The sequence below is a fragment of the Lagenorhynchus albirostris genome, chromosome 12 (assembly GCF_949774975.1).
Source record: "Lagenorhynchus albirostris chromosome 12, mLagAlb1.1, whole genome shotgun sequence".
NCBI lineage: Eukaryota > Metazoa > Chordata > Mammalia > Artiodactyla > Delphinidae > Lagenorhynchus > Lagenorhynchus albirostris.
This window is the reverse complement of record NC_083106.1, coordinates 11,525,266-11,542,150: the sequence shown is the minus strand read 5'-3', so window position 1 is coordinate 11,542,150 and position 16,885 is coordinate 11,525,266. Positions and strand designations below refer to the sequence as shown.

At 42.0% G+C, this 16,885-nt stretch overlaps 1 protein-coding gene across 1 annotated transcript in view; it reads right to left on the bottom strand.

Moving 5' to 3' along the window:
* Positions 1 to 16,885, bottom strand: part of NOX3 (NADPH oxidase 3) — a 57,836-nt gene that overhangs the window by 27,364 nt on the left and 13,587 nt on the right. Inside the window, exons 7-9 of the mRNA XM_060167712.1 lie at positions 13,649 to 13,778; positions 8,437 to 8,529; positions 6,273 to 6,526 (exon numbers count right to left, since the gene is read on the bottom strand). Of these exons, the coding sequence (XP_060023695.1) occupies positions 6,273 to 6,526; positions 8,437 to 8,529; positions 13,649 to 13,778 (477 nt within the window). The remainder of the gene's footprint in view (positions 1 to 6,272; positions 6,527 to 8,436; positions 8,530 to 13,648; positions 13,779 to 16,885) is intronic.

The window sequence follows — 16,885 nt, the reverse complement described above, 5'->3', positions numbered from 1 at the left end:
TTGACATTCAGAACACTCCGCTCTTGAAAACAAAGCCATCCTAAACGAGTGCTTTGTATAGGATGTGTTAGCAAATGTGTGCAGGGAAGTTGGCTCTGTGCTTGAGAATGCCCTATTTGGACACACATAGTGTAGGGCTGTGGTGGCCGGCCTTATGGCACAGCTCTTTTTTACAGTTCTTAAGAGTTTGTTTTGCCTTCAAGCATCATGAAGATTGGTAGAAGATGCCTTTTCTTTTCCTTTTTTTCCCCATCTGCCCTCAGAGGGAAAAAACAGAATCATCAAGGTGGCTTAGAAGGCTTACGTGTCCTTTTGCTAATATGATTCTCCCCGTTCCCACCTCTTCGTATGTTTATATAATTTTAGTCTAATGGAAGCCATTCATTTGGAATAAACATAATTTTGGAATAATTTGTCAGTTGTGTGGAATTTCTAAAACTCATTATTTTAGATTATGCGAACTCAAAAATCTGTGATAATTAGGCCAGGGGTTGCACTGATGTTTCGTCTTTGCTTAGCAAATTTTTCTTTATAAGGATAATGCATATTCATTGAATAAGTGCAACTGTCTTTAACTTGGTCCTAAATGGACTGACCCCGGATTCTGCTCCATCTCTCATGGCCAGTTCTCCACACTGGCTTTTCTTTTGTTTCTTAACGTACACAGGACCCTCTTTGGCTAAGGGGCCTTTGCACATGATAATCCAACTAGTCACTTGGAATGCTCTGCCCCAAGTTCTCTCCTATCTTCTTATTTGGTTCATAGTTACCCTTCCATTAGGTCTCATCCCAATTATCATTTCTCTGGGGAAGTCTTCATGGATTTCTTAGACTAGGTTAAATCCCCTCTTAGATAATTTATAACACCATGCATCTCTCCTCTGTAGTCCTTATCACAGTTGTAATTTTATAGTTGTTTTGGGTGGTGTGTGTGTGTGTGTGTGTGTGTGCATGACTTAATTTGTGTCTGTTTGGTCACTAGACTCTCAGGTCTGCAGAGGTAGGGACCATATCTGTCTTTGCCCACCACTGTATCCCAGAACCTTACATGGAGCTGTTCAATAACAATTTATTGAATAAATTGTAAAGGGAATGTTTAAAATATTTCAGTCAATGGAATGTATTAAATAACCTCAACTATTCCAAAAGCACACATTTACATATGAACAAAGATATGCTAATTAAGAAGCTTCTAAGTTATTCATAACCATTCCCTAAGGAGTGTCTGTTGAAGGCACCCGAGGTTGCCCCTTTTGGGCTTACTATGTGTTCATGAAAGTTCAATTGGGTTTATTTTAAAATATTCCATATGCCAGACCTCCTAACAATTCAAATTAACTCTCCTCAAGTTATCTTAATTAATAAGGCTTTATTACATATTGATATATGGAAATAGAAGAATAGAAATAAAAGGTCATTAATCAGAAAGGGTTAGTATCTCAGCCCACGGTAGATTCTTTTATAAATAATTAGATAAGGGGAATTGAGAGAAAGAGAATAAATATGAAACGGTCCACGATTAAAGTGTCTTATTGTTAATTGTTTTTATAATTAGTTGTATTTGGGATTTATTTGACACTGATTTTAAACGGTAACAATTAAACCCAAAGAAGAATTGTGTCATATAATTCATAGAAGTGCATAATAAACAAATTTCTACATAATTAAAATTGAGAACCTAAGCTGGAAGCAGCAGGAGGAAATATTGAGTCCTACCTCCTAGTTCATACAGAGATTCCCTCCTTTCACATCCCTGATCACTAATCACTTTCCCACGGGAAATTGTAGGGCCCCTTGTTCCATAGAGGGGCAGGGAGGGCTAAGTATTAGACAGGTTTTCCTCATGTCTCACTGGGATCTGTCTTCTGACAACTCATGCCTTTTGCCTGCCTGAGAAACAAACCAGGTGTTTTCCCTTTCCTGCCTCTCAACCCTTAAACTAGTTGATCTAGCTATCATGACACCCCAATTGTTCTTTTTTGGACCAAAATATCTCCATCTCTCACAATGTTGAATTGGCTTCCTTTGCACAAATTCTCATTTGTCAAGTTCACTCAGTTACTTCCTGTCTGATGTGGGTACAGTTTCTAATAAAGCAGCTTAGAAGTGAGTCCCCTTTCCAGCAGCCACATCACCTGGCCCTTGCTGCTCCTGTCAGCAGCACCACCCACCACATCATCAACCTCCCGTCTTGTCTCTCTGAACCCATGAACTTTATTCATCCACGTTGTCCCTCCTGTGTCATCAGCACTTTCACTGTCGACTCTGTGGTAGATGACCTTTCTTATTTTGCCAATGACAATAGTAGCTAACTTTTTTTTTTTTACTATGCATTATGCTAAGGGCTTCATATGGACTGTCATATTTAATCCTAAACAGAACCTATGTACTATTATTGTCATCTTCATTTTACAGACGAGGAAACTGAGACAGGTGTTACATACATCCTCCAAGATCCCATGCAAAATTGGGCTTTGAACCCAGGCTGTCGGACGCTGGAACCCTTGGCTCTGGGCAGTAGATTAAATGGCTAAAAACTCTAACACAGACTCTGAGAAATTCCTCCATTTTACTTCAGAAGGTGAGGTCTTTTATTTTATTTATTTATTTTTATTGAAGTATAGTTGATTTACATTGTTTCAGGTGTACAGCAAAGTGATTCAGTGATACATACATATATATCTATTCTTTTTCAGATTCTTTTCCGTTATAGGTTATTGTAAGGTATTGAATACAGTTCCCTGTGCTATACAGCGGGTCCTTGTTGTTTGTCTCTTTTATATACAGTAGTATGTATCTGTTAATGCGAAGTCTTTTAAAAGAGCTTCATTGTCCTTTTTCCTGAGTTCAGAGGAAGAGCTTCCCTGCTCTTCACTAAGCTTTGCATGTCCTCTTGGGGTCCTCAGTCACTGCTTGTCTCACAGGTTCCTGGGACTGGATTAAATCCTTTCTGGGTGCAAAGCAGTGAAAAATTATGGTACTCTCCCTAAACTGTTCCGTTTAATCCAAAATTAAAACAATGTTGAGAGGTAAAATCATCGAAGGAAGTTCAATAAGATTCTGATTTGTCATGTGTTGAAGATTTAAACAAATTCTAGGTTTTGGGGGGTTTCTTGTGCCTACACATATATAGAGGCAGAGGTCGAACGAAGTTAACAAATGAAGGGACGCTGCACTGTGTACAACGACTCATTTTTATTCACTTGGTAAATATTTATTGAGTGCCAGCTGAGAGTTAGGGCCCGTTCTGGTCACTGGGGACAAAGTGAATCAAAGAGATAAAGTCCCCATTCTCGTGTGGGGAGATAAATGGTAAACAAATAAACAACCAGGTATTTACTGTGTCAGGCGGAGAGGAAGAAAGTAAGGCGCGGGGCACAGTGACCACGACGAGTGTGGAGTGTCTGTCGGGGTTGCTGGATCACAGGAAACGGGAAGGGAAGGCCTCATTAGGAGACATTAGAGCAGAGACCTGGGGGCAGTGAGGGGGCGGCCAAGCAGAGACCGGGGGAAGAGTGTGCCAGGGAGAGGGAGCTGCAGCGGCAAAGGCCCTGAGGCGAGTGTGCTTGGTGTGGGAGGGAAGCAAGAGGCTGGAAGAGTGGCTGAGTGAGCGAGGGAGCAGGTGGTGCAGCAGGGGTGCCCAGGGAGGTCTGGGGGCCAGATCATGTCAGGCCTTGCGCTGAAGATGCACTCTGGAGATAAAAGCATGCTAAGTATCATACGATATTATGTGGAACCCTAAGAAAAAGATACAAATGAACTTATATACAAAACACAAATAGACCCACAGGCATAGAAAACATACATATGGTTACCAAAGGGGAAAGTGGGGGAGGGATAAATTAGGAGGTTGGGATTGACATGTACACACTACTGTATATAAAATAGATAACCAACAAGGACCTACTGTATAGCACAGGGAACTATACACAGTATTTTGTAATAATCTCTAAGGGGAAAGAATCTAAAAGAAATAGATATATGTATATAAGTAAAATGGAATCACTTTGCTGTACACCTGAAACTAACACAACGTTGTAAATCAACTCTACTTCAATAAAACAAAAAGAAAGAAAGCATACCGACTACGGAGAAACACTTCCCGAGCTCTTGTTGGGGGACTGGCTGAAATGAGAGCTGGTTTGTGAAGAGGAAGGTTGGTCGATAGGCCGGACAACTGTATACACTCAGAGCAGAAACCAGGCTAGCAAATAGGATGAAGGTATCCACCTTGGCAATGCCAAGGGAGGGCTGGGACCTGTGTGTGTGCACGCATGTGCGTGTGCGTATGTGTGTTTACTTTCATTCCTGATTTTAAGCATTCACACTACACTCTGAACCTCAGAATTCGGTTACATGGCTTCCTTTCCATGATAAAAAGGATAAGGTCTTCATGGAATAGTCAGATGTTGTCTTGTGACTTGGGGCTCTAGTCTGAATAGATGATGTTTGTACTTGGTTTATCATCACACTGCTCTTTAGTACCAGTGTTTGAAATGAAGACTGTGGCTCTTCCCACCCACTCAACACAAGCAAGCCCAGTGCTACGTAGTCACAGTTCAGTGTCCCATGGGAAGACAGAGGAGGGACAATAAGCTGAGTAGATCCTGTGCCTTAAATTTATTCTGGTGCCTAGTTTACCACCGGTAAATATTTGTTAAATTAAATGAGTTGAAGCGTCCATCTTGGGTCCAGGTATTCATTCCTCATCAAATATTTACTCTGTATCCACTACGTGTCAGACACTGTTCTAGGCATGGGACGTATAGAGGAGGACAACCTCTTGCCCTTAGGAAGTTCCATTCTAAGTGTGTCCTTACTGGGTTCACCACCTGAAGTCTTGTAGCTGTGGTCACCTGCTTGGCAGTTCCTGATACCCTCCAAGGATGGCAGAAGAGGGGATGTCCTGAGGCTTCTTTTGAAATATCCAATTCCTTCACAAAGTTTTTCTCAACATTTTTGTGTGTGTGTCCCTGTTTTTCTGGGTCCCGAAACATGGGCTTTGAGTGCTTATTGTGTGATCCTGCAGCAAGAGTGGGAATCAATTCTAAGCCATTGTTTACTAAAAGGAGCCAAGGACACTGGGACTTCTGTCGCATGCCCAGGCTTTTCTGAATAGGATGTTGTTTTGGATTCAATTGTTTAGTCCAGTTGATATGCTGAAATCCTATCTTCCGATGTGACCTTATTTGGAAATAGGATTGTTGCAGATGTAATCAAGTTAAGATGAGGTCATCCGGGAAGATGGGCCCTTAATCCAGTGTGACTGGTGTCTTTGCAAGAAGGGACCACAGAAACACAGAGACACAGACACAAAAGGGGAGGACAACATGTAATGACAGATGCACAGACTGGACTGTCACAGCCGCAGCCTCGGAACGCCGAGGATGGCTGGCAAACCACCAGGAGCTGGGAGGAGCTAAGGAAGAATCCTTCCTACAGCTTTCAGAGGGAGCACGGCCCTGCTGACACCGAGATTTCAGACCTGCAGTCTCCAGAACTGTGAGAGAAGACACTTCTGTTGTTTTAAGGCCCTTGGTTCATGGTACTTTGTTACGACAACTCCAGGAAACTACATATGGTATCAGTGTTATTCCACTTTCTCAGGTCTACCCATCGTCCTTGTAGCAAAATTAAATCATTTGTTTGCACACCAGTGTTGATTTCAGAAGTCCTAGAGAATGGAGGCAATGTTTTGCCATCTTTGTATTCCTGGCACACAGTGGAGGTTAATTAATACTTTTTGCAATCACACGTGTGGGACTGACAATGCACACCACCGCTAACTTTCTTGATTCTCAGATTATTTTGTCATTTTCTGAGCTTTAGTCTAATCGTTTAGCTCTTTCTCCAGTGTATGGAGGCTGCCAGGTTAATTCGGACTGTAAAGCATCCTTTTTACGAAGACCAAACTTTACAAATACAATTGAAAAACCTCGGACCATGACAGCAAAAAGTTCACCGGGCTGCCTTACTCATCACAAGCTGCTTATAATTTGCCAAAGTGATGTTTTGGACCTGGGAAAGCAAAATGTTTCCTCTCCCTGGATCATCACCTGTCTTGAACATTTGTTTTTTAAAGAAATGTACTTGCTCCAAATGGAAATCTGCTGAGTTATATTTTTTTAATAGAGAGTCTCAAATTTTATAAATGGATTCGAATTTACCATACAGAATAAGATATTGCAGAAGTTGTTAGCATGTTGATGCACTAAAGGACCTTATTTTTTATAATATTCTAACTTACACATAAAAAAGAAATGGGCTCCCACCTTGGCAGGCTCCAGGGCTCCTTCAGGGCCTGTCCGTCTGCCCCAAAGGCCTTGCATAAAGCTTCTGTCCAGTCTCCTGCTGCCCGGATGTGCACACTGAAGAAGTCCTCCTGGGGAGCGGAGGTGAGTGTGAAGGGGTGCCACTCTAGCGAGGATATGGACGGGCACTGGATCAAGATGTACTGCCCCGGTGCCATTTTAAAGTCACGCTTTTTCATGTGAAGTTCCAGCACTCCAGATGGATGGCTTACCACCTAAATCACAGCAAGAGAGGTGCTGGTTCTTTCACTCAGGTTAAATACGAAGACAATGGCCTTCATTCCATCAAAGGTTTTAAAATTTTTATATCAACTTTTCTGAGGTAGGATTGACATAGACCATTCATTATGAGTTTTCAAGAATCGTTCCAGCCCGGACATGAAAGTGATGGCGACTCCAGCACGAACGGCATTGACCTCCTTCAGCGTGCTAGGTAGGAAATTTGGGTAGCTGCATCCAGGCGCAAAGTGGTGTCCAGCACGTGACTGTTTGTCCCAAGTGGCCACTATTTCGATAGCACAGTTAATTGCAGGCCCAAGAGAATATAAACTAGCATATCATCCACAGCACTTAATCATGCTTAAAGTTATCAAAATAGCCACAGAATCAACTCCGTGTTTTAAAATATAGGTCCAGTTTGTTACTATTTTCAATGATGTGCATCTTTTCCTGCTTCTTTGTGAACTAACCCTGGTATTTCTCCATTCTGAGTAAAAAACAGCCTTCATACTCTGAAATGTTTTATTCATTTGGTTTGGTTTTAGTCAAGTCCCGTCCAATCTCCTACCTAGGCTCTGAGTCTTAGATGTAAGAAAGCGTGATGCAAAGGCTATTGCTTTTTAAAGAGCTCTATAACTTGCTACTTATCAGAGACAATGAACTAATTTCCCTTCTTAGACTTCCCTCTTGTTTCCAGGCCCCCAGGTCTTCTTTTGTGGCAGGAGGTATAAGGGGGCAGAATCTAGTGTCTAGATACTGTGACAGTATTTTTCCATTCAGAAGAGAATTTCACAGCATTTTAATCATTAGTTTCTCCTCTCCCTACTGATACTCGTCTGATTCTGCTGTTAAATGGTCTCCCTAGTAACAGCTCGAGTAGATTTCCAGAAGTTTTACTGTCTGGCTCTTGATACAGCTTGATATCCTTTGGTGCTTAACTTAAAAACAGCAACAGGGAAGCAGTTTAAAACAGAAATATGAAGCAATTTCTGTGCATCTGCTTTCATGAAGACAGTTAAAGAGACAGAGTATTCGTTAATATTGTATTCGCAAAGCTGCATGGGTTTGGTTAGCAGAGAGTTTCTTTTAAGAGATTGAAACAACTAGGGGGAGAGTCTGGGGTAGGCTTTCGGTCTCCTTGGCATTTATTCTTTGTAAAAAAATTTTTTGGCTGCACTGTGCAGCATGCCTGATCCTGGTCCCCAACCAGGGATTGAACCCCTGCAGTGGAAGCATGGAGTCTTAACCACTGGACCGCCAGGGAAGTCCTCCTAGGCACGTATTCTTGATCTATCTGCTGAGGTCTTCCTCCAGCACGAGGTAAAAATTGGAGAGCGGTGAGGAGGGAGGGCAAGATTGGAAAATATTACCACCGTGCCTTCATTCCTTAGGGCAGGGCCCTTCCTCTCCATTTTGAAGCCCCCCAGTGCCCTTTCTCCCTTTGAACCTGAGGGTGACTGTTCCCGCATCTTCTGTTGAGGGGTTCCAAGTGAGAGTGTGTGTATTTGAAAAGATGTGAACATTATTTGCATGTTTGCAACGTTCGTATTTTTATGCTGTGGAGGAAGTGATTATACTCTAAGTCACTATGACCCATGTAAACATACTCAGCCCTCCTGCGTTTTCCCCCTAGAGAGACACCGAAATAAAGAGAAATACAGATGACTCCAGGGCTGTACCATAACCCTTATCAGAATTCTGTGTACCAGTCAGAGCCCTGCTCCCTGTCTTCAGTAAAATTAGTCTCACTAAAAGATGCACAGGATACAAGAAATTATTAGAACAGAAGATGAGCCTCTAAATTACAGATGGTTCTGCAATAAAAATGGCAAATTAAAAACTTGGGCTAATAAAAAATTTTCATCTACACTCAGGTTTTTATCCAGACATAAACCTGCACGCATACCTTGGTAATGACAACTTCTTGTTGAAATCGCCAGAACCTAAGTATTCTTTCACACGCATACAGGACCACAGGGCCTAAAACCCATTTCCAAGCCTGCAGAGAGAGAGGAAAAGGAAATGAAAATAGAATCCAAATATTTCCAGTTTGAACCAATCAATATGTAACATGACGGAGTTCAGACATTTTCCTTTACGTTTGGGCCAGTTATCAACAACAAAGATATCTCCTTGTATTAAATGCTATAACATTCAATTATTCCTTGAAGTCTACAAGCTTATTTAAGAGACTAAACTCTTCTGTATTGGTTTTTAGGCTTACTTGATCAATGATGCTTTTATGTAATTAGAAATAATTGCATTTGCAAAGAAATAGAAAGCAGATTGATGTTTATGTCATATATGATAGGGTCATAAATGCTCCCAAACTCAGCCAAAGTCAAAGGCTTACAAACTACATTACTGAGTTAATAGGACATGAAAATTCAATAAAAAATGTTTCGAACAGTAATTTTGGGGGCCAACAATGCATCACAACTTGGGGGATCTGCCTAGAGCAACTCACACACCCACCCTCCCACTCCCACTCACACACATGCATGCAGCCAATGTTATATGGAATAAAACAAACTTAGTTTCTCAGCACTTTATTTTTTTAAAAGTCTTTCTTTATTGAATTTGTTACAATATTGCTTCTGTTTTATGTTTTGGTTTTTTTGGCCACGGGGCATGTGGGATCACAGCTCCCCGACCAAGGATCGAACCCACACCCCCTGCATTGGAAAGTGAAGTCTTAACCACTGGAATGCCAGGGAAGTCCCCAGTTTTCAACACTTTAAATCTAGGTTTACAGAATCAGAGCAAAAGCCTCAACACTTGTCTGGAGAATTTTGACAGGGAACTTCCCCATTCTGTGTTAACCTTTTATGAGTATAATCTGCCTTACTGAGGGTCAGTTTACCAGCAGGCCACTCTTGTACCATGGGTTGGGTTACAGCATTAGGTGTGTGCTTCCCCTAAAAGGCAAGGAATGGCAACTTAAAAATTTTGAAGATTTGATATCTAGGTTTGATATCAAACAACCTTCTGAGGCATATGATATTCTCTTTATTTTTCAGAAAAGGAAACTAAGGCTCAGCAAGATGAAACAAATTGTCCAGGGTCACAAAGGTGATAAACAAGGTGCACAGTGAAGACATGAACTGGTCTTGACCACCCAGCCTGTGCTCTTCCCATGTCATCATGCTTCTTTCTGTCCAATGCTGACATTAGAAAGGGTACGTATTTTACAAACTATTAGAGACTCATTAATTCATTGAATTTTAGGAGGATAAGCGTTCTTGGATATCTAGTCTAGTCCTTCTTTTAAAGAAGAAATAACATAACGTTCTGGGAATGAGTATGAGTTGCCTAGGGACACAGAGGCGGTCCCAAGAGAGCCAGGACTAGAACCCAAGCCTTCTCCTAACTTCCCCGAATTCCCTCCTTGGAATTCTAAATCCACCGACCTTACTCTTAGAATCCTATCTCAGGAACAGAAAGGGTGTCCCCTTCTCTTGAACTCAGATATTCACTAAAAACCTCACCGACTGACTCATCACCTTCCTTGTTCACTACTCCCCTATCTATTATCCTTCTCTGTCTTTTCTGTTGACATGACGACACAAGCCCTTCAGCATCATTTTTGCTTTTGTTGTCTTTCCTGTTTCTTCTAAATCTCTTTTGTTTATTTCTAGGTCTGTTTGCACTGCACTTTTTCTCACCTACATCAACCTTCTGTGCTTTTTCCCTGGGAGTCTCTTGTTTGCCTGACAAAGGCTCGATTTATGTAGGCAACACAAAGCAATTTGACCCACTTATTCTTTTCTGCCTCAGTGGGGTTCAGCAATGTGTGCAGAATAGCAGAGAGAATAAAACCTTCTGTCCACCTGTGCTGTGGGTGAGGTAAGGATGATGATCAGAGTAAGGGATGAGGCAGGAAGGGGTAGACATGAAGGATGCGGTTGGACCAAAGCAGTGAATCCTTAGGTCTCTTATGCTCGAATGAACCAAAAAATATTTTGAGAGTTGGCTTGGATATTTACAGAAATGATAACAAGGATGCAATTCTTTCTATATGAGCTTAGAGAGAGATTTGCAAAAACACTCCCATGGTTTCTATGTAATTTTACAAGTAATCTTCCACACCCATTTTAGGAAGTTTGCGACATCATACACTTCATTTTGTTGGTGTCAAGTCAGTCATGCTCTCTGCTTTTTCCATGTTGACAAAATGGAACGGATTATTTTTCTTTGTACGGTTAGTCAGGGAGGAGAATGTAAGCTATTAATCCTTGGCTCTATCTCTATCTAGTATATAAATTGCTCCAGGAGGAGAAAGCCCAGTTTAGTTACACTGTGATACTCCTGGGGCCCCTGGAAGGTAGGAATGGGGGGAGAGGATGACCAGAGATGAATGTTCAAAGATAAATATCCCGGCAGTGATGACCAGGATAGGCAAGAGCAAGTAAAAACAAGGAGACACGGCCCAGAGCGGGAGGGGCAAGGTAGAACTTGGACTGGGTCCCAGAAGACCTGGCTTCTGGTCTTGGGGTAACCATCCCTCACCCTATGCCTTTAGGAAAATCTTGGGTATTTTTATGTTCAAATTTTCTGCTTTATAAAATGGGAGAATTGAAGGAAATTATTATTTGGGTTCCCTCCAAGCTCTTATATGTTTTAGTTCTACTCACAGAGATAAACACAATGTCGGGGTCATAGAGCTGTAGATAGCAGCAGAGAGATGACAAAATGAGGAGTGGAAGGAGGCCAGAGATTCAGAATGAATGTCGAAGAGTAGAGAGGTGAAAGTTCATGGCCACAGAGTTAGGAGCTCTGGCTCCTTGATGTGATTTTGCTAGGAATGCCCTTTGTGACCATAGGTAAGAAATAAAAGCTCCTTGGACCTCGATTTCTCCATCTATTAAATAAAGGGTCAGGTCTATTTAGTATCTAAGTTTCTTTAATGTTAAAAGAACTGTGGATTTTTAGCTTTATTTTTTCTTCTCTAAAAATACTCAAAAAGTCATGGTACAGTGAGTATTTTATGATAGAAATAAAACCATGTTGATTTAAAAGCTGCAGTAATGAAACTTGTTTCCTCCACTTTCACTCCTGGTTTTTCATTCCTACCAGAAATAAGAACATGCTGGCTTTGATTTTATTTTATGTATGTGTTTATGAATGGCCTCTTTTTCTAGACAATAAGATTTCCAGGAGCGGAAACCACATCCCTGAATCCTGCGTCTACTGCGATGCCAAGAATATAATAACCACTCGGCAAAAGTTTGCTGAATTGACTCTACCTCAGTTAAAGCTTTTTCCTATACCACTGACATCATTCCCTAGTAATTTAAAAAGTGCCCGTCTTATTACTATTATTATTTGTTAATGTTGCAGTTAAATGAACTAAGGTGCTTCTTTGGCTAAGGAAGACCGAGGCATCTTTTGGGATGGATTTTGCATGAGGAATTCTATAGAGTCTGGAGTCTTGCATGTGTCTGTGAGTTTGGGTAGAGAGGGGGAGTGAGACAAGTGGGGGAAAAGGGGATTGCAAAGTATAACTGTTTCCTTTGATCAGTTCAGTTTATATGAAGTGATGTACAAAGCATCCTTAGCTCTACCGTGGGAGTAGTACACCCCTAAAGGTGAACTGATAAATATTCTATTGAGAAAAGCACCGTGAAAATGCACCGAGTTAAGAGAGGCAAAGAGGAAGAGATGGATTCCTGCAAAGACGGGGTAGGTGCGGTGCAGTGAAGCGAGGGCACTTGTCCTTGGGATGCCTTTTGGATTCAGTGTCTCTAAGACATCAGAGAGAATATCGTACAGCTCAGCCAAGCGGTAACTGCAGAGCCCACACACGCTTTGAATCAGGATCCATTAAAAATAATGGGAAAGAGTGACAACCTGAGTTTGGGTGTGCAAGGAAGTATAGCAGGGGAGAGGGAACAGAGAGGTGGGTACGTTCCCCCCTTTTCATGATAGTTAACGTCAGCACACGCTTCTGGGAGCAGGCTCTAGTCTGTATTCATGAGGTGTGGGAGAGTATTGATTTCTTTATGGAGACACTGTAGCTGAACATTTTAGTGAGGCATTCATGTTCCTCATTAATATGCAGGCTGGGTAGTGGCTCCCGATGGTTGGGTTTAAGACAGAGACAATCTATACCGGCCATTAAAAGAACCACAGTCTAATGGAAACATCCATTCCACTTCTCTCGGTTTTAAACATTCTTCCTAGCTGTTTCCACTCTTAAAATCCAGCGCTTAATTTAATAGAGTTAGGGATTTTCGAAAAAGTCAATCATTATATTCTTCATATGCTGATGACATAATTTCCCGAATCCTCACCATTTATATACTGAAAACTATCTTCCCATTGTTTAATGATACATATTTTTTGGTACTTGTTTCCTCCTTGTTTTAATCTGCTGGCTTTATTTACTTTCCTTCATGCAATTACCCAGCTGCCCCAAGGTTTGCATTGTTCTAAGACCTGTGAGGATACCAAAGAGAATAACTATTTCTATTTATCTATGCCACCAAGTGTCATGCTTACAGCATACCCTGGAAATCTTACTTTTGAGATCTTGTGGACATTATCGTCTACTCTAGTTAAGTCTATTTGGGGCTAATAGTCTCATTATTTCAGTAGTAAAAGCTTAATTAGAACAGGAAGTAAATGCGCGTAAACTCAATTTTTTCCATCTCGAAAGTTGTGGAAAGAAAGAAGGCAAGCTTATAAAGAGGGCATGATTCTCATTTGGTCGTCGCCTAATGTTCATTTGGGAAGGGATGCTATTAATTCTCAGAGTGGAGAGGGCAGTTGTTCAGGGGGTAGGGAGCTGAGTGCAGAGGGAGGTGAGCCAAACAGCTTTCTGACTCCTCTGGAGACAGGACTGTGCTTTCGGGGGTGGGGGGGCTCTGAATTCCCACCCTCTCAGCCATCCATATTTAAATGTAAGTGCAAGAACACATTTCAAAATGAACAAAGTGCTTTTGGCAGGCAACCTCTCGTAAAATGATCCATAACTCGAGTTCCCCATTAGCACACTTAATAAAGAGTTGGCTTTGTCTCATGGTGACATGCGCTGTTCTTTTTTCAAGCATATAAAAGCTCTAGCTATTTCGACTGTGGCGACAGCTATTTTTAAAAGCTCCTGGGCTCATTCTTACCGAAGGTTCCTTGCCAGAAAATTGAGGCACGGGGCACCGGGCAGCTGTCTGCCACTCAGCGAGGTGTTCTCTACAGAAGGTGACGTTGTGTAGCAGAAGACTCTCAGCGGTTTGCCCTCGAACAATCCGACTTGCCATTAAAAACAAAACAAAACAAAACCGCCAAATTTGAAACTGATTTTGTGCAGTGTTGGGATGCCACAGATACATAGTCTACGATGGACTCTGCAATAACATTTCCACTGTCTTGAAATCTGGGCTGGGGTGTATTTCCCTGAGCATCTTTAAAAATAGGAATTTAAGAAGCTTCGAGTAACTCTGAAGATACCAGAAAAGAAGTACCCCTCGGTGGTATCCTGTGTTAAACTAAAAGCGTCTGTATTAGAGAATTCATAATGAAGGGAAACTGTGGGAACACATCCTTTTGTAGACTGTTGACTTTAATTAGGTTACGTCTTGTCCTGAGTGCTGATTTGGGCTAATTGGCTACCTTTGTACTATTTGGAAATTTTGCAAATTTATTAAACTTCTACCCTTCCTGGTTTGTTTCTGAAGTTTCTGAAGCACCTAGAAGTTACCAAGTGAAGAAGTCAAAAGAAGTGCCCTGAATAGTGGTATTTTTCCCGCCAGTGACCGATAGCAGGCTTAGTATTTGACAGGGTAAAAACAGGTCAGTGTGAAATGTGCCTTCGAGACGATATTGTTGAATTGGAGAGTGAAAAAGGAAGCTGGCCTTCGTGAATGGAGCACTGGCTCAAGAGTCCTGTGGTACTGCTATATATATATATATATATATATATATTTTTTTTTTTTTTTTTTTTCATTTTTTGGCCGTGCCATGCAGCATGTGGGATCTTAGTTCCGTGACCAGGGATCGAACCCATGCCCCCTATAGTGGAAGCATGGAGTCTTAACCACTGGACTGCCGGGGAAGTTCTGATCCTGCTATATTATATTTGCTACAGATGCAGTACCCATTGACCCTGGACAATTTGCTTAGGTACAAATTCCTCCCTTTACCCACTGGTGCACAGGCTGTGAAGCATGTGATGCTGAGGTCATGTAATCCAGGTGTTGCTCAATTCCTAGCAGTTTATGAGTAAAATACATGGATTAACTTTTGAGGAACATGATCCTCACAGAGAAAATTTAGCATGACACAGCTCAGGTCCTGGGTAGCCTGTGGAGTAACATGTCTCCTTTTGCATCGTAGGGCCTGGGAGGAGGGCACGGCAATGCCCTTGGAAACAGCCTGGAGAACTGCCATCCTGGCCTTTGTCCCAGTCTGTTTTATGGAAGTCATCCAACTTGATAACATCCCACTGAGTTAGATGAGCAAAACTATCTGTGAATCTCCCATGAGCAAATGATGCCCAGACAGAGGAAGGGTGAATAAAAAATAGGAGCCAGAGGAAAAGAATCTGTCAATTTTAACACCTTCGTTCTCAGGCCTTGGACAACATTTCTTATTTTACCTAAAGGAACCTCAGAACACTTCTCAAATGCAGTAGGTATCTTTTTAAAAATTTTTAAACTTTTTATGTCTTCATCTATGCCATCCCAAAATAAGAAGATTAGTGGGCTTTAACACATTCCAATAATCCTACTTGGCATTTTTGTACAGAATTTGCAAATTACTTTTTGCTGTAAACAGTAGCTGTAGAATACTTCACGCTGAGAAGATTAAATGAGGCCCTTATCCCAAAATAAGCCTTCCAACTAAGTTAAAATGACTAAAAAAAATTTCATCTTATGAAATGGTATTTGGATATTAAAAAATACCTCCAATGAAACACTGCCCATTGAAATCCTCTTGCGCTTCTACAATGGACCAGGGTGTGAATGCCGGGGAGGAAGGATCAGGGCGATACACGTGTCATTTTTGTGAAGAGTTCCTCTAGACACATGTGAATTACGAAGAGCCTCTCAAGTGAACTACAGGGGTTAACACCCTGGCACTGGCAGAAGAGGCCACAGAGAAAGGAAGGCCTGACAGTCTTTGGGGTGGAAGGCTTAGGGACCATCCACCCCACCCTCCAAATACAAAAAGTCAGGGTGAGGGATGGCACATTCAGAAGAGTCAACTGCAGGTATTTTAAAGTTAAAAGAGGCTAGAAAGCCCTTAGCCAGGCAGCAGCATCAATATGAACATTGACTGACTAGGTTTCTAAAGATTAGCAGAGGGATGGCCAATTTTTTAGGGTAAAATACACCCCTGGGGCAATTCTTCCTCCTACAATGTCTGTGTCAGACAAGTTGACAGATGATGGGGGAGCTCTTAACTGGGCAGAGGCAGTGGCAGCCGCTCGGAGCCCCTTCAAGAAGTGGAGGGCTGAGATGAGGGGTGCTTCTAGTGTGGGAGGGAGACTGGAGGACGCAGTTGACTTGCTGGGAGGTGCTGATTGAGAAGAGCTCCCAGAGGGCCCCGCATGGGATCCACAGTCACCGCGTGGTGTGTGACTTGCTTGGCCATCCAGCCTCTTGGGCCGTGTGTTTGCCCTTCCAGGTCTGGGCAGAAACAGAGCCCACCTCTGAGACTCGGCCCCCCTGCACTCAGCAGCTGCCGTGGTGGGAGAACAAGGTGCAGGACATGGTATCATGTGAGTGTGGGTAGCAGATGAAGAACTTCTGGCAAGCCATACAGGGCTTTGCAATATCACCAGGCACGGTCTTGCAAGTGTCGACGAATGGTTTATTCACGAAAGTAGAGACCCAATCTTCAGGGCTTGTTACGAGTAAAGGTTTGGTTGCCTGAAGACAGGTGTCTTGGGTCTGACTCTGCCATTTATTTGTCCTGGGATCTTGAGCGAATCACTTAACCCTTTGAACATCTGTTTCCTCCTTATGAAATGGGGAATAACAGCACCGTCTCTATTGGGCAGGACGGTTTTCAAGGTCAAATTGATCATGCATATACATAAATGTACTCGAAAATTTAACATGGGAATAAAGGGCATCAATTTATGAAATAATTAATATGGGACAACCTAGTTTACAGACATCAATTGGTTAATTGGTCTAGAGCCATTTTGGTAATATTTAAAGCATTGAAAACATTACCTTTGAAGGTGCTATACTTCAGATGCTGCTGCTCTAGCTTCCTGATGAAGGAATTAAGAGTTATCAGGTGGGTGTTGAATGCCAGCACAGCATTTTATTGGATGTTTGAGGAAAAAGGATTACTAGAGGTCAGACGGGGAAACTGAGGTTCAGGGAATTGAAAGCCTTGCACATGGT